Below are 18954 nucleotides of genomic sequence, written 5' to 3' on the forward strand. Positions count from 1 at the left end.
GCGGTGGGGCAAATCCATTTTATCTGCATCATATCAGATCATAAGAAACTTCATATGATAGCATCTAAGACTTGTCAAAAATATATTAGCTGAAGATGAGAATGTTTGTGTAGAATCATCAAGCCAGACAAGCTCCAAAACAAGTCAAGGCATGAAAATTCTTACGTTTGGCAGTGGAAGGGATTCCAGCAGTTGAGATGAACTGCAAAGAAACAAAGCTCAAAATCAGAATCTCAGGCTACTTGTAAATCTTCTGCCATTTACCAAGCGCTTGAAAAGATCATCACTATTCCAAAAGAAGAAGAAGAAGCAATTTTAGCTTTTCTGAATGTTTTATATGAGACGTTACAAGGATCTATTTCTAAAGAAGACAGCTAGCATGAAACCACAAGTGTACTGGTTAAAGTTGTCCAGCATAACTAAACCATACACTAAAATGTTCAAATTCAATCTGTTTTTTGTGATCACAGTAAATTAATAGCATACTTCTGGAACGTAAATGTTGCTGAGGTTCTTCAGCAAAAAAGTCATGCCTAGTTTCTCAGTGGGGCAGAGAAGCATATGAGCAAGTGGTCCCCAACTGAGAACTTAGTGCATGCTCCTAGAAGTCGAACATCCAGCAATTAAAATCATATTATACCAGTTCACAATATATTCCACAACTTTGTCCTACAGGATTTGTTCCATCTAGAATCTGAGCAGGAAGAGACAAATCATTAAGCATAAGGAAGCCCAAGTTTGGAACGACTTGTCAAAAAATTTTCAGAGTCACAAAAGTTTTATCATCCATGTACGAGTGATGTACTTGATTCAAAGAAAGAGGCAATACACAACAAGAACAAGAATATAATCAACTTTTTTATTGGAATAAAAGAAGTGAGTTCTAGATGTAGAGCATAAATTTATTTTCATCTCTAACCGAATATTACTAATTGAATTTACTTATCTCAAAGCTATCAACTTCTTGATCCCTCACATACCATGGTGAACATGAATACGAAGGATAACAAATTAAAGAAACAAAATACAACAAAAACAAATGATTGAGAAATAAATAGACCCCGAGGAGTACAGGAACGTCAATAAACAACGTTAAGGAGAATGAGTGACTAATAGTCATGGCAACGTGAGGAAGGCATATAACAAAAGTGAAGACATAGTTCCATACCTCAAACCATTATCACCAAGACCATGCAGCCAAACAATAGTAGCTTGGTGTTTTCCTTTGGGCCTCACCACATGTGTCTTCCCAAACTCAAAACTTCTTCCAGCAGTTCTACTACCTGCAATTTTCAAGCCAGAAAAGCTAAAACTCAATTACATGTGTGAATTTTAAAGATAGCTTGTACAGTTTAAGAAGATCCGCCGTGCGGCTCACAAAAACAGAGGAAAAGATTGTATAACACAGGACATAGCACAAACAGGTAGAAGACAGTGAAGTATAGAACCAACCAGAGCCCATTTGAGAATGTGCATAGCTCATTTTCCCTGTTGCGAAGTGTTGGAACTTGGAAGCACTCCACCTAGTTATTGCAATATTGCAATGAAGAAGATGCAGAATGGTGATGTCCCTTTATACAGAACGTGTGAATAAGGAAGCTGTGTGTATGAATAGCGTGTATGGATACTGCACCTAAAAACCGCCTAGAAGAGCATCTGTGAAAAGGAAAGGTAAGGATAGAGACAAAAGCAGAAAGCCTTTTTGAGGGAATCCTAGCAGAGAAGAGCACATTCATCCGCTCACAAGCTTCCCAGCTAGGAGAGAGGTCTCCCCCCCCTCCTCTCTCTCAGACACACACACACACACACACACACACACAGGAATCTATGCTGAGGGCAGTGGCCAGAACATAAAGCAAACCCCAGAAACAGCAACCGAAGAATATTACTGAAAACAAGAAAGAATAACCTCAGTTTGCGATAAATGAAAATATTTATGCATATATATATATTTTCCTACAATCATTTGTTTATAATTTCTGCATGATTGATGGATGCCCATTAGCCTCAGACATAAAAAAGAAAAAAGTTTTATAGGACAAAAGGGAAAACCAGAGCAAAATAAATTAAACTTGTGATTGTTTGGAAAGCGAAAGTATGCTTCTTCTAGGAATTTCCTCCTTATTTCTCTACTTTGATGGATGATAAGTTGATAACAATTAAGCTCTCAGTAACCTGGATTTCCAATTTAGAATTGACAAGAAGAAAGCGTGTGAGCTTTTCACTCTAACTTTCCTCTCTCTTGCTTTCTTGCTTGCCACTTAGCTCATTGCTCAAACCCCACTATGTGAAAAGTTTTGTTTGTTCATACTCGTGAGAAACTTCATATAAGTACAAATGCTAGACCTCTCCTCCTAAGCATAGGGACAAGAAAAAAAGGAAAAACCTTTTAAAGTTTAAACCCAATGCTTGTGAAACATAACGGCTAAATATTATTATTATTTTCCATATTTTGGAATCTTTTTAAGCATAACCAAAGTCCAATATTTATCAAATCAGCATTGTAATTTATTAGCAGATAGCTGCACACCTTTTCTGGTGTGTGCTAGATATAGCTTTAGTGGACTCCAACTTGAATATATCCCACTGCCCATCTTCTCTTTATTTGATTTATAATAAAATTTCCCTATTTTAGAGTCCCCAAGTTGTGCAGACATTCGCAGCTTTGATTCTCACAGTATAATAGCCATTCTCTAATTTTTATGATAAAAGTGAAAAGGCCTACATCCCACGTAGCAGCCTCAACAAGATAAAATTCAAAAGAGGGAAAAAAACAGTTTCAGATAATTCAGAATCACTGAAATAAAGGGAATGAGTCCATCTGTACATCAGCTGAACCATTTATTGCAGATTGCTTGGAAACTTCAAAATGGTTTCACGAGTTTATCTGTTTTCTCTTCTTATGGATGATGACTTATATATGTGTATGTATGTATGTAGTTTTGATGGTCCCCCCCCTGTTAAGTGGTTCAGTGAATGATCATATTTAGACTAGAACATGAGAAAGGTCCCATTTGAAGTAAAGTAAATAACTTTGATTCTCAATTATTATTTACTTTCTTCTGATTATTCTCGCAAATGATATGCTTTAATAATGCTGTGTTTGAAACCTTAAAAAGCATTGCCATGATTATTGTAATAGGTCCTATTTGGAAACCAGAGAAAAGCATGATGTTTTGAAGCTTTTGATGATTAGATGAAATCTTAATATTACAAACTCATTGATATCGAAACATAGATTAATGTGAGATTAACAATAAATAAATGGGAAAGTTGAAAAAGGATGGTTCTTTTAAGAGTAAAGATTTTTGGGAGATTTCAAGATCTTAGGAAGGAGATCTTCTTGCATTAAAAGATGTAAGAATTTAGGGTTTAGTTTTATAATAAGACAGACAGTGCTATAGGAAGCAAAACAAAAGCAGCATGGACATTATTATTATCCGGTTGACTTAAACTTGAGACATGTGGGTGACTTGGCGAGTTTTGATTGGTTGACTAGTTAATAGTGATTAAGCATCTAATTAAGGTCCGAAAATTAAGGAGAAGTTAGGGAAACTTTATGGTTTTGTTTGTCGACTGCTTTGATGCGCTCCACAATCAATATGTATAGAGAAAGAATGTATATAGCTCTCCAAGTCACACCATTGCATAGATACAAATTGGTGCGTTTATTTACGAGCAGACAACGTATGCTTTTAGCACTATATATCCCTTTTGGGGAAAAGAAGAAAGAAAAAAAAATTAATAGTTAAGTGGAGATTAATTAAAATAGATAAATTAGAAAAGAAAATTAGACACATCGAATTATATATCACATCGAATGCTTTAAAATGTTTTAAGTTAAACAAGCAAGCAAACGTATTATTTGCATTTTTGTTTTAGGAGGGTGAGTTTCTCATATGTTACATGAATTTTAGTACCAAATTATATAATTTATTGTAATTTAGTACATTCCCAATTAAATTTAATATCAACTCAAGTTGCTTTATTTATATCAATGTAAGATTGAGATTATTCTTAAAATCAGTAAGTTTTTTATGTATAAAAATCACTTATATCAGTTGCGTGCACGTGCATAGGGTTGGAGGTAGGGTCTAGCAAGGATTATGGTCTTCTAACTTTTTAATTTTTTCTTAATTAAATGTAGGATTATATATTTTTGACCTTTTAAGTTGACATATTATAAAAAATCTTGAAATATTAAATGAAATTTTCATTTCAATTTTACAGTAGTCTTTTACACATATATTGTCCAATTATTGTAGTAGTTTGAAAATACAATTGTCATAAAATTTATTTATTTTTAACAAGATAATATTACGGTTGCTCTTAAAGTATTGATATTATTTTATTTTATTTTTATTTTATATTTGATAAAAGAAAGTATAAGAATCATTACTAACAAACTTCATAAAGCATTGCAACAAAAATCTCAAAATATATTAAATGAAGAACATATCAATTGAAAGAATTAAATAATAAATTCAATAAATAAGTAATAGAGTTTTTATATTAAATAAAACTTAAAATTTTAATAATGCATTTAAATTATTTAATACTTATGGGGAAGATAAAATATTCATCAATTTAATTATAGTTTATATTGAGAAGGAAATTTTAAAAATTTTATCATAAACATGATAATTAATTATTCTTATGCCATGAAAAATTAATGAACAAAACTTTAAAAATGAATATATATATATATATATATATTATATGTAAAATTGAGTATAAATATATAGGTTAAAATATTTATGTTATGTTAGTGATATATATAGATTTAATTTTCTTTTGATTATTATATATACTTTGTTATTTTGGCCCCTCGAAACAAAATTTTTTAATTCTGTCCTTGCATGTATGTGATAATATACTCATTCCATTTAAAAATATGAAGTATTTTTAATCGAATATTACCCTCTTAATAAGGTGTTTTATTTAATAAGTTATTTTATTCTAAAGTAAATATAACGTGGTTTATTTATTAGAAGCACTTTTGAAAAAAAAAAAGTAATGATCATGTATTGAAATACTAAAAATATTGTTTTAACATCTAACCCCTTAAAAAATACCTTATATTTTTTTTATCAGAGTACATATAAATCAAGAAATGTTTGATATTAACGTCAGTTAATAATGAAACGGTTTAGGTTGAAGGAAAACCATCTAATGCTTTTAAATTATAAAAGCCATTCATCCTCCTGTGAATTTTATATTACACAGTGATATGAATCCACATAATCAACTATTTGATTAATCGATATTAATATTAATTCACATCAAAAAGCTGAAATCTAGCCATGAGAATCTTTAAGTTGCTAGTCGCTAAAACTCTAGCTGATGTGAGTGATGCGATCGAGAAGTAGGGTTCGATTCACAAACTTTATGTAGCAGTGGAGGTTGGCCATGACCCTCTCCCATGAGTTTTCAAATTCTTTTTTATATGTTTTCACTCTTAAGAAATTTATGCAAACTTTATTACATGTCTTTCAATTTTAGCCCCCTTGTGATGACTACGAATATATATATATATATATTACTGTTTTCAAATTCTTATAGAGAGAGAGAGAGAGAAAACTTAATTAAGAATGGTTTATTGAGATTAATTTTTATTGTTGAAGACACTCTTGGTAGAACGGGAAAAGGTTTTTCATTATTAAGATTATTAAGTTAAGTGTATATCTAAACCAATGTGAAAAGTTTTACTTTCGATGAAATTGAACTAATATATATATATAATAAAACAAAAAAATCTATAAACTTGAATTTTAAATTTTTAAATTAAAATATGATATCTTTTCACTGTTTTTGTCCAAATTGTTCACAGCAAAAAGAATATTTTTCACATTAAAGCAACAATTTTGTGCCTAATTCATACAAGTATGTAACTCTCCATTTAGCTATCAAACTATCATTGATATATTAATATAATAAATAAAAAATAAAATAAGTGTTTTTGGAACATTTTGCTCTTTATTTATCGTATTAGCTTATGTGGAAGAGTGAGCATGGGGAGGAAAAAACTTTTCTAAATTTCAATATCCATGTCATTGTACAAATAAGTAATATTGGAGTGCCATCGCAGGGCAAAAGAAAAAAAGAAAATTTTACAATTGCTAGGGAATTATTTACCTTCATCCTTAATCTTTTGTGTGTCTAACACACACACACACACACACACAACACTTTTGAGCCAAAATGTCACTCTTAAATCTTAATTAAGGAACTAAATCGGTTAATAGTTTTAATTTGGAGCATTTGCCTTCAAAAAACAAGTAATTGCTTTTAAAAAAATGAAAAGAACAAGTAATAGGTAATATGATAGGGGATGCGGAAGCAACATCGTGCTAGTTTAAGGACAAAACCCTGAAACACAATAAAAACACAAGAACAAAAAGAAAGGGATGAAATTTATGACAAACATAAAGAAAGAAAGAGAAATAAAAAATGGGATAATGATTAAGAATAAGATTCTCTAGAGCACCTACCTCTAGAAACCTCAACCTTCGAAGACATCACAAGAGTTGATCATGCTCTTAATCACGTTTATTTCTCACACGGGATGCCACCACAAAGCACTGAGGCTCACAAGAGTTATAAACTCTAAAATGAATAATTTCATTCAACTTCTCTTTCGTTTACAAGAGAGAGCATATCTAATTTATATAGGCTCATAGAGCAGATTATTTCTTAAAATTAAAACTCTAATTTCCTAATACTAAAAGGAGAAATAATATAAAATAATGAGAAAATATTCAGCCACATAATTTAGGAGATGTGATCCTAAAATTATGAGATTACAAAACTTAAAAATTAATAATATAATTAATCTTAATCTTTGACTAGACTTAAAATAGAAAATTAAGACTAATCTTGCTCCTTAAGAAAGGAAGTCAAATCCAAGGACCATTAAAATAGGAAACAATTTAGGAGACAATCAAGGGATCATAAAGGATTTAAAATCATGCTATCCTTGACTTCTTCACTAGGGTTTCATGCCTCCTTGCTTGCAAGAGGCTCAACTTGTAATTTTCTTTACATTAGGCTAAGTTTTGCATCTCTTGGGTTTGACTCTTCATAGATTGGATCTTAAGCATATTATACACATATAGATGCTCTCCTTTAGGCTTAAGACGAGTGCCCCAATGCCCTCCAAGCTCTTGAACTTCTTGCACAAGACTAAATAAGCTTGCTTTATAACTTTAGTTCGAGCTCTTGTCATTGGATCTCTAATATATTATAAAAGGTCTTTAGGCATATTGGATTGAAAGTATTGGGCTCCTCGCTCCTCGCTTTGAGCTCCTTTTATGTCACCACACTCATGATTACCATCCTCAAGCTTCGTTGTCATTAATGCTATATTATTCATGTCATGAAATCCATCATAATATTAACTATAAAAATATTGAGATCAAATTTTGATGGGACGCATTCCTCCCCCGCCCCACCGCCAATTTTAGTAACATTGACAAGACATATTTTCTTTTTATAATAGGTTTCAGGGGAAATGCCGACTTGGGCAAAAATATGATAAGTACATTCATCAGATTATATATAGTAACTTAAAGTAAGGAAAAATGTATGAATGTTAATAAAGTTATTTTTTTAATATATCTATGATCAAATTGTTAAATTTCATATTCATAGCTTAACAATCAACATCATTGACTTTTAATAATTTAATTACAAATACATTAAAAAACTAATTTCATAAACATTCATGTACTTTTTTCTCACTTTAAACTATTAAATATTTATAACTGACAGTTTTTTAAATATTTTTGCTCATTTACTCTTAACCGGCAACTTTTTCTTAACCTTCTACTTCCATAAATAATAAACAACTTGCAACCACCTTATCCAGATTAAAAAGAGATAATTAAATTATTGATATAGTCTAAAAATGAGAAAAAATAATTTACTTTTGTTAAATGTATCATATTCACTTTTTACTCATATATAAACTTTTAATATACTCATGAAAAATTGGAAAAGTGTAAAATTAGAAGAAAGTAATTAATAGAGTATCTTTTTATCTAATAATTACTTATAAAAAAAAAAGATCATCAATTGCTTCTAAAAATTAACTTATATATAAATGAATATAAAGACTCTAGGAAGAACAGCACAATCCTAAAAATTCAAATTAATGAAGCTTTATGAATACGACAATAATTATTGAAACTTTATGAATGCGACAATAATTATTAAGAGCAACCTTCTTTTGAAGTAAAAGTAAAGAGAAAAAGAAAAATGATCCAATCATGATGAGTTGAGCCAGTTGCTAAAAAGCAGAGTTAATTTGATTATTGCTACCAAAGTTTCAAAATTGTTTTGATGTTAGAGTTGATCTATCGATCATTACAACAATTTACTAAAGCAACCTCTTTAAACTCATCATTTAAAGTCAAACACAAATGATGATCCCCTTTGAACTCATGTATATATTGTACTTTTATGTTTACTCATCACATTCTAATGACCGAAAAAAAAAGGTGATAAATAATAATTATACAATGTTAATCACTTGATTGGCTTCCCATAGGCTATATTACTTAGCTATACTGAGGATCTGTTTCAACTTGAAACACTTCAACATTTATTTCTCTGGATGCTCTATTTGGAAAAATGGATGGATTATAATTATATTGATGTTGACTTTTCTAAAGTATTTATGAGGCAACATTTGTTGTGAATTAATTCTAAAAGGAAGAAAAAGATTTGAATACCAGCTTGAGAGTGGCTGTTTTTCCCCCCCTAAAATTTAACTATTTGGTAGGCAAATAATGTTTTGACTTTTCATTAGGACTCCCAGTTTATGCCCGAATTTGTCATAGGATTGTAGATGATTTAAAAGTTAAAAAAAAAAAGTTAAATGAAAACATCTCTTTAGAGGAGTTTTTTAATATATATGAATTTTAAATTAATGAAATTAAGTCTAATAAGAAGAACTAATCATTTACAATGTGACGAACCAAGAAATATAATTGTATCTTGAACATGATTATTTGTAGTAGGAACTAGGAAGACATATGTGCACAATAAAATAAAATCTATAAAAAAATTGCATGATTTATAAATATATAAAATAAAATTCTTTGGAAATCATAAGCCACACAATAAACACTAATAGCATATGGTTATGTTTTAAAAAATTAATTAATAAAGATTAAATTTTAAAAATTAAATTAATAATTGAATTAAACGTGAGGAATCAAGATTTTCATTATTATTTCTTTTTAATCTTCCTATATTTTTCAACCCTTGCATTATAAGGTACTCGTCTAGTCAAATCCCCTTAATAGTCATATTCTCTTAATTAATTATATTAATTTGACATATATCCAGAACTCGACAGAAGATTATCTAATACACAGCATTTTGAAAAACTTCTATCTTAACCCTTACTCCTCCAATTCAATATATAAATTATTTTTAAAAATTATAATTTGATTCATTTTATAAGTCATTTGTTGATAAGATTATTTTATTTCAGTTTAAAATTTTCAAATTACTTTAAAAAAGTAAGAGAGATAAAGATAAAAAATAATATTAGATGATTGATTTACTTTTTACTTTTTATTTGAGGATTATATTTAAAATTTCATTTACTCTTATTCCTTATACTTTCATCGAATATTGATAAAGTTAGTAGAAATAACTTATGAATAGGATCGAAAAAACTACCTATGCATCTTGAATAATTTTTTTGGTTATTTTCCTCTTTTGAATTTTTCCAAAGAAAAGAAATTATTATCATGGAGGTGACACTGTTATCTTACAAGACCCAAAAAAAAAAAAAATTCTTGCCAGATTACGAGACAATGGGATTCACACTGTCATTAAAAGTCTCTAGGTTTCTAGATTATTCTAATTGGACCTTCAAAATTTTTAAATCCTATTTTCCTGTACATTGAACTCCAAATTCAGCGAGTTAGTAATATTACCCCCGAGAAGAGTAATATTTAAATAAAAAAGATATTAATCCATAAGTAAATGGAATATTCATATATAAACCACACCTAATTCAACAAAATAGAGTTACTAAAGCAGTAATTCAACAGACTATTATTTTTAAAAAAACTCAACGATATGGTTTCAGATTTAACAATGAGAGAAAAGGAAAATAAAATTCAATATGACCAATTCTGTCCAAAGCTCTTGATGGGACTGCTTGGGAGACTGATTCATGGCCTCATCGGTATTGGTTTGACTTGTCAACTAGAGTTAGGATTTAATATGATTAAACCTAAGCAAGAATACACCAAATACATGCATACATGAAAAGGCAAATTAAATATGTATGGAAGAAAATGGGATTCATGTAGAAGGAATATTGGTTGGTAAGGGGTTGTGTTGAAATTCGCTTAATCTTTTTTCTCTTTTTGGTTTACATTTGTCTTTCTCTATTCCTTCAATCTGAAAAAGAGTGAAAGCTGCTATCTTTTAAAATTCTGTAATTTCGATATTAGAAAGATTGGGACATGTTCTCATTGAATCTATTCTATTCTGATTACCTTTGCTTGATTTAGATTTCATTAGTGTCATGCATATTGCATTTCAAGGGTTCAGAAATGGAGCTGAGAATATGAATGTATCTATATATATACACTTGTCATTTCAGCTTCAGCATATTTCAATGCATTATTTTTTTTTAACATTTCATTTTGTTCCTTCTTTTGGAGAAAAGAATGTGAGGCTGGAGACTTTTTTATTCTTCCTTTGCCTATTCTTTTTCTGGACAGGAGGAGAAAATTCATGTGTGTACACGTATCTGTTTACCCCTTTTTAATTTTCTATATATTTTCATATGAAATAAATTCCGTCCCATCAACTAGTTTTTTTTTCAATAAAGCATTTTCATTGTCATTTTAATAACTTATCTTTTTGTCAACATCGCCCGTCTTGTTTGGGATTATTATACCCGTGTTAGAAGTTTCTCAGAAAGTTACATAATGGTCACCCACTTAGTGAGTTTCCATCTTATATTGCTTGCACAAGATTTTTTTGTCTTACCATTAATAGACAGTGAAACTCAGGTTCTGCTAAATTATATTTCTATTTTAAATTTTTAAGCGATAATATTTAAAAAGTTATTCAATTCATGAAATTGTAAATTCTATTTTTAAGGATAAAAAGCCATATAAATTGATGCGAAAAGGTTTTTAATATGATGTGGATGAAACTGCTGCCATTCCCATAACCCACATTAACAACCTTCGTGTACCACTTTCACAACCCCCCAAATTTAATTTCATGTAAGCCTCTGATATCTGAAGCACAGAGTTGAACATAAATAGCCGAAAATAGTGGAATCTTCTTGTATACAATGATACAACAACAACAACAACAAGCCTTTATCCCACTAGGTGGGGTCGGCTACATGGATTGCAAGACGCCATTGTGCTCTATCATTTATTAAGCTTTTAGAAATATTATTAATTAAGAGATCACGTTCAACAACTTCCAAGAGTGTTCTCTTAGGCCTTCCTCTACCTCTCTTAATCGGACTCAAAGTTATACATTCCACTCTTCTCACTGGTGCCTCCCTTGGTCTTCTTTGTACATGCCCAAACCATCTCAACCGATTTTCTACCATTTTTTCCTCAATAGGTGCCACCCTCACTTTTTCACGTATGTGCTCATTTCGAATTTTATCTTTACGTGTATGTCCGCACATCCATCGTAACATTCTCATCTCTGCTACTCCAACTTTATGCTCTTGCTGTCCCGTTAGAGCCTAGCATTCACTACTATATAACATTGTCGGTCTGATAGCAGTACGATAAAACTTTCCTTTAAGTTTATTAGGCACCTTACGGTCACAAATAACTCCTTTAGCTTTTCTCCAATTAAACCACCCAGCTTGAATTCTATGTGAAATATCTCCACTGATTTCGCCATCATTTTGAATAATGGCTCCCAAATATCTAAACTTTTCCACTTGAGGTATAATTTGATCTCCCAATTTCACCTCCAAATTATTTTCGAATAGTCCTTTACCAAATTTACAATATAAATATTCCGTCTTACTTCTACTCAGACGAAAACCTTTCGACTCCAATGTCCTCCTCCATAACTCAAGTTTGCAATTAACCTCTTCTCTTGTCTCTGCTATAAGAACTATATCATCCGCGAAGAGCATACATTTCGGGATTTCCTCTTGAATATGTTCCGTCAAAACATTTAAAATCAAGTTGAACAAATAAGGACTCAGAGATGATCCCTGATGTAGTCCAATCTTTATAGGAAAATCCTTTGTTTGACCACTAGGCGTTCTTATACTAGTTTTTATCCCCTCATATATATTTTGTATGGCTTTAATATAAATTACGGGCAACGACCTAGCATTAACATTATAACGTCTATTGTACATGTTCATGATAGATTCAACAAATTTTTACATTGGCTGTTGATGGCCTAACACAACCTTCCTCCTTTACCCGGGCTTGAGACCGGCTATAAACATAGGCGGAGTTTTCTTGTATACAACGATGAATCAACTATTAATGATTCGGTCAAAAATAATTGATAGTATTTATTTATTTTTTTGGTCAATACTTCATACACATATAACCTGGAATTTAAATGTGCATCATCAAGTTGATGTAGCTGAATTAGTACTTTCACCAGAGTGACCTATTGAATAAAGCTATTGAATTGAGTTGTAACAAAATGCTTGACACAATCTTCTAAAGACCAGCTCTTAACAGATAACAAACAGCCCAGTCAACTTACCAACATTTCTTAAGCGGGCCCAATTCGTGAACCCAAGTTGTTTCAACGAGCCGAGTTCTGCTGAAAGAACTTACCACTCCAAAACTATTTTATTATTCATCCACAAAAATAATGTAAACATTACAGGTCCTAATTAAAAAACATAAATCCGAATCAGTAATTCCTTTTTTTATATTGAAAAAAATTGATAACTTACGCTGACAGCTTCACTTGAAAATGATTCCCTCTCGCTCCTTTCGTAATTTAGGTGACAAGCAGCTGAAGGTTCGAAAATTCAAATGGAATTGAGTTGCTATCAATTATTTGGCACCGCACAAATGATCATCTAATACGACCTGATAGCACCAGCCTGTGTCTGAATAATCACAGAAAGCCTCTCTCTCAAAAGTTGACAGATCACAGAGGGTATAGACCAATAAAAAACAAACAAACAAAAAACATGAAAGCCTCAAGATTTTTAAAGGCTTTCCAAGTATGCTAAACATTGTGTCTCCATCCTTCCAGAATTTATTCCACAGCGAAATTTGCACGACGATATCAATGGTGTTCGTCTTCATCATCGCCATGACCATCAGGTGGTCCACCAGGTCCCACCACTTCAAGCTGTTTAAGTACGAAGTAGAATAATCAGTGTCATTGTGTAGCTGAACCCCGTTGAAAACACTAGATTGATAATCCTATTAGAATTCTAAACCGACCATACAATTTTTTCTTTGAAAAAACTGACAACACAATTCTAGTTAAAGTTTATTCTGAATTGTATTATTCTCTTAAGAGGTCTTCAAGTAAAAAGTTCTTTACAGCAAAATTTGAACCCATGACAACAGGGCCAATGCCCGCTGGCAGCAATTTTTAAGGTCACACCCTCCGCCAATCACTAAGCAACCATAATATTAATAAGACAAGATGTTATAAATTCACCATTTAAAGGGAATCTGGTACCACAAACGCCTTATTGTATACGTACAAAAAGTTAATCCACTAGATGGTGCTATTATGTACAGTAAATATAATTGTATTTAATGTGGGCAAATATCATGTCTCAGAACTAGACACCAACTAATTGATACTTCAAGTCATTAACGACAGAAGCAGTGGATTAGAGATATCATATTCAGGAAGAACTTTAATCGATTAAGAAGCTTAGCCTAACTTGTGAACTTTACGGTTCATGGGCTTGTTTCACAGTTAGTGCATAAGTAGATATGGTTTGAGCTGGTCTTAAGCTAAATACAAATTTGATTCAAATTCAAATCAGGTTGATGCTATTACCATACGGTACGACATGAGGCCAGAAAGTTGTTGACTTTTGCCTCATCATCTACGGTGACCAAAACCGAAACCCACATGAGTACCAAGGGGTCATCAACGTAAAAGAAAAAGAACTTGACTGATACACTACTAGTCCAAGCAAGGCAAGCAGATCCTGGAGAAACTGTCAAAGGGACTCACAGTCCCTAAAGACATTACAGAAGCAGTCTAAGTTTATTAACCTCAAGGTAAGCAGCGGCACTTGGCACTTGACACTCAGGCCTCAGGGAGCCATTTTGTAGAAGAAAATAGATTCCCTTATCAGGCTTGCCCCTTTTACCAAAATGACTACTATTACCATTACTTAACAGCAACCGTCTCTTTTTATTAAATTTTTAAGGGGCAAAGAATACTTTTGTCATCTACAAATTCCCCTTTTTTAAAAAAAAAAAATCCAATCTCATTCCGTTGAATGCACTAAATGTGCACAAGTGCAAGCAAGTTTGCTAATAAATAGGCATCTTTTAATCTATACTTAACTCCAAAACGTCATCAAGGATAATATTAGAAGATATATTATATGTCAATCCAGCTTACCACAAAATACTGAGAGCAAACTGGACATTCATGAGGCTTGTCTTTCTCCAGCCAAAACCAGACTACATCATGCTCATCCTCTGCAGTCAAACAAGTTGTTCACCTCAATGCTATCACCAGATAATACTATTTTTTATCAACCAGTGAAAGGAGACATGAAGATAAGAAGCACCTACCACCTTCACCTCCTGGGCATCCAACTATTCTCTTGTCATAGTAAGACCTTACAACAGCAGGTGCTTCCTATGAAACAAAGCAAATGATGAAAATAGATATTGATGAAACATATTTCAAATCATTATATTTAACAAGTCAAACAAAACTGAAAGTAATATTCCCACTTTTAGCAAAGACAGAAAGAAACAACAAACAGGAATTTCACAAGAGACATCTCCGTTTGTCAAAAAAAAAAAAAGAAAAAGAAAAGGAAAAGGATTAGCAGCCTAATATGCCAATTAATCTAGAGGAAGCCTGGATAATCTCAGAAGTCAGAACCTATCTGATAGGCAATGAAATAAGGGCGGGCATCAAACCCTTTGTAAGAGAGGTCAAGAGGAACTTTTCGTTCCTAAGTTTATGCTGCAAAGAGACAATTCTATGGTCAGTTTATAACACTTGATTAGCATTCCAGCCTTGTGCTTAACCTTTCTCTTTGCAATAGAGCATATAGAAGTGATACAGCATTACCGTTTATCAAATAGACTTGCTCATAATTCCTATGACAACCATGGAAAGCTATGATACAAGTACAGCATAAACATCATCATGCTCATTACATGCCATGAAGATCATGATGTCAGTTGTTAACACCTAGATTTAAGACATATAAAAATATCCATCCATACATCTTCTTCCCATCATTCTACATCAGCATTTCCAATGATAAAGGATTAACCAAAGTTAGTTAATTGAATTTATGAAGATTGGATCAGCTCAAAAAGAATTTATATCTAAATACATGCAACAACGGTTTCACACTAACTTGCTGCCATTTGTACTCTTAAGCACATATCCATAAACAGATAAGTAGCTATATATCATTTCCAATGATAAATGACTATTCAAAGTTAGTTAATTGAATTTATTCAGAATTGACACGTTCAAGAAATATTTATACCTAAATGCATGCATCAATGGTTCCATAATACCTTGCTACAATCGTGTACATTAATCATACATTAATAAAAAAAAATAACTATATTTTATCATAGGGGCAAAAACAAATTACGATATGCATAGATTAAATAATTTTATAAATAGCTGGGCCATTGAAATTCCAGTTAGGGGTGTCTTAAATTGCATGGAAATAGAAGATTAAAATGTTACGTTTAGGGATTCTCCTAGCCGAGGAAGGTGCAATACTGGCTTCAGAGACTAAAGTGCAGCTATATAGCTATCCAGAAAGAATCAACCATTGGATTAACACCTAACGTCTTGGAGAATCAATAGACACTAAAACCATAGGCTTTTTAATTGAAATTTAATGCATCTCATTAGAAAGGTTCAGTAATACAAACATCACATGCATTTTCAAGGTGCAACAATTAATTTAGACTAGTTGTGAGGAAATAGTTGGAAGGAGAAAATAAAAACAGATTTTTTGGTAATATAAAAAACAGAAATTTAAAACCTAAATAACTCATTCGTCTAAATATATAGGAAATTACAAATTTGAAGATTCAATACACAAAGTTATAAGAATCCATAGTATTGTTTTCATAATTTCTTTTTGGGTGCAAAGTCAGTGGCATGGCAACAAGCTACAATAAAACCAGAATTAGCGGTTCACAATAAATACTGAATACTAACCTTTGTCCCAAAAGGACCCTCGGGATAGTCTATATCAAGAAGCTTCTTTCCCTAAACAAAACAGACAGATAAAAGGAGAGAATCATTGCTCAAAAGTTTAAAAACAAAAAGTAATTCTACAGATAACTCAATATCGAATTACCAACGAAAACAGAAAAAAAAAAATATCTGTTAACAAATCCAGGGACACAAAACCGCCCCATGAAATTATAAGTTACAACCAATGTTTGAACCATTTTCTGAGTACAGAGCAAGCAAACCATAAACAGTGACGTCTTTTGAAACAATGGGAAAGAGACAGGAAGGGAGTCACCTCAAGCTCGGCCTCAAGCTCCTCGCGCTCATGCCCAGTAGCAATAGGCATTACATCCTCAACCTTCTTTTTAACCACATTATCCCCTACTAATCCAAGAATGTCAAATCACGCAAAGAAGGAATTAAGAAAAGGAGAAACGGCCATTCGAAAAATTAAAGAGAGAGAGAGAGAATGCCCACCAGACTCGGTGCTGAAGTGGCGGCTGAGGAAATAGGACGATGGAGAAAGACAGGAAGAATTGTGGAGAGTGAATCGGGCAGCGATGGGAGCAGATCGGGAAGGAGGAGCAGAGAGTGTAGCTAGGGATTTGAGGTGAGAAGAGACAAGTCTCCGCCACATGGTTTAGATGTAATTATTGAAGTACCCTGATTTAGGGTTTCTGATCTCAGGTCACGCCCTGCGGAGTTGTTGGAAGACGGAGATTGAAGACAGTTCAGAAATGGAGGAGCAACTACGTTTGGGGAAAAAATGGCGGCGACGATCCTCCCTGGAATCGAAGGGTAGTAGCGTGGGTACATGTGTGAGCTCTCGAGTTGGGCTCGGCTCTGGCGTTGACTCGCACGTGAGAGTCGTTGACTTCATGTGTGAATTTAATCAGTTTATTTATTTATTTGAAAAATTAGTTTTTTTCTTTACTCTCGTATCCAAACTAGAAGCAAATTTTTTGCTAGTTAATCTTAATTTAAAATATAAAAAATTTAATATTTTTAAATTTCTTTTTTCATTTTATCATTGCATTTCTTAACCTCCTTTGAAAATTTATCACATCTTTCTTAAAGTAGGGATATTGAAGGAAGGAGTATAGTTTTGTCGTCCTACTACATTTTGATAATTCAAAAATACCCCTCTCCAAATAAAACATAATCTTCTTCATTTTCTATCATTATTCAACGCCATAGTCCCAACTATGACTTGTAGTAGTGTCTCAAATAGATCCTCTTTCTCAAGATTAAAATTTACACCCTTATTTAACAATAATTGTCACTTGAAGTTTTCAAGAATTTTTTTGGCCATTTTACCCATCAATTATATAATAAATAAGAAGTGTTTAATTTAAAACACTATTATATATGAGAGAATTTTAGTGAATTACACAGTAAATTTTAATAAAAGTTAAGTATTCATTATCTTTCTTAATTTATTCGTACAACGTAACTTTAAAAATGAAATGCGATCAATCTTCCTTCATATGCATATTCTTTTTTAACAAATGACATTTTCCATGGTTTGTGCCTTCGGGGTGTAAGAGGAGAAGATTGATAAAAATTATATGACACTAATGGAAAAACATATATATCCAAGTCCGTGAAGTACTAAAGGGAATACGGTAAGCGAGAATATTGAGTGTTTTTAATTATTATTCTTAAATATTTTTCTCTCCTCTTGTAATTTATTATTTTTTTACACTCCTCCTGGTCTATCTTTTGCATCATATGAAGGGCCATGAAACTAAACTTATGAGGCAATTGGACATAGGCAGAGCATATCATTCAAAATGGGATATGCACGTAATATTCCTTGATCAATAATCACTGATCGCCATAAAAAATATACAAATATCACTGCTAATACTAAAAATGTATTACACTAAGGAATCTACCATTAGTTAAATCACTTAACATAAATTATGTCTATACTGAAACGGTTCTTATCTTAATGATTTCAAGACTCAAGGGTCAAAATACTTGATCTCAAATATATGGCACTTTTTGCGTTCATTTTTTAGCTAGTTATAGCACTGTTGATTAGGTGAGATTACTTTTGTATGAAGTGATTATGCTTCGCTTCATTTTTATGTCTAGGGAAACCAATTTTTATCAACCCTGCCTTATTGTAGAGGTTTATGAGAGGAAAAGATCTTTTGTATTTGTATTGAAGTACTTTGTGTATTTTTTTATTTAATTAATGTGTCTCTTTTCATTAAAAATTAAAAAAATATGCTGCACTTAGCTTGAGAGAGAATTGTAATGGTCCAAATTATGAACCATTGATCTGAATGTATAAAAAATTAAATTACTAGTATTGTTTTCACTCAAGCCCTTTAATAAATATGCTACATAAGTTTCATCACCCACGCCTAGAGAGATTATTGAAGTTAATTAGGTCCCATTTAATTATTAAAAAGGAATGGAATAGAATGAATTAAAAATATCAACACAAAAATAAACTAAATCATCTCTCCTCCTTATAGTAATAGTAAGTATGATAAAAACTTGTTAATATATACTATAAATGTGAGA

The 18954-nt window shown here is 31.8% G+C and overlaps 1 protein-coding gene and 1 long non-coding RNA gene across 3 annotated transcripts; both read right to left on the reverse strand.

Moving 5' to 3' along the window:
* LOC129299779 (uncharacterized) lies at positions 1-2315 on the reverse strand. The gene is made up of 5 exons (XR_008590633.1): positions 2176-2315; positions 1453-1888; positions 1169-1283; positions 166-202; positions 1-23 (listed from the first exon to the last, which is right to left on the reverse strand). It is a non-coding gene; the product is annotated as an uncharacterized LOC129299779 (long non-coding RNA).
* A 10685-nt stretch (positions 2316-13000) lies between these two features.
* Positions 13001-17208, reverse strand: LOC129299782 (cytochrome c oxidase subunit 5b-1, mitochondrial-like). Of its 2 annotated transcripts, none has more exons than XM_054938251.1 (6): positions 16894-17208; positions 16712-16800; positions 16399-16449; positions 14766-14832; positions 14590-14669; positions 13001-13344 (listed from the first exon to the last, which is right to left on the reverse strand). In XM_054938251.1, the coding sequence occupies exons 1-6, from the start codon at positions 17051-17053 to the stop codon at positions 13279-13281; spliced, it is 513 nt and encodes a 170-aa protein (XP_054794226.1). In that variant the 5' UTR covers positions 17054-17208; the 3' UTR covers positions 13001-13278. The 2 variants fall into 2 exon arrangements, with proteins under 2 accessions (XP_054794226.1, XP_054794227.1); XM_054938252.1 differs by having other exon boundaries at positions 16712-16797; positions 16894-17205.
* Positions 17209-18954: the final 1746 nt, after the last annotated feature.

Source organism: Prosopis cineraria, unplaced genomic scaffold, assembly GCF_029017545.1.
Source record: "Prosopis cineraria cultivar Desert tree isolate PC_DT_omini unplaced genomic scaffold, ASM2901754v1 PC1295, whole genome shotgun sequence".
NCBI lineage: Eukaryota > Viridiplantae > Streptophyta > Magnoliopsida > Fabales > Fabaceae > Prosopis > Prosopis cineraria.

Coding starts and splice junctions, on each gene's coding strand:
- LOC129299782 (XM_054938251.1), bottom strand. CDS start 17,053: ATGTGGCGGAGACTTGTCTCTTCTCACCTCAAATCCCTAGCTACACTC. Junction 16,801..16,893: donor CCACTTCAGCACCGAGTCTG/GTGGGCATTCTC, acceptor TTCTTGGATTAG/TAGGGGATAATGTGGTTAAA. Junction 13,345..14,589: donor TTTGCTCTCAGTATTTTGTG/GTAAGCTGGATT, acceptor GTACTTAAACAG/CTTGAAGTGGTGGGACCTGG.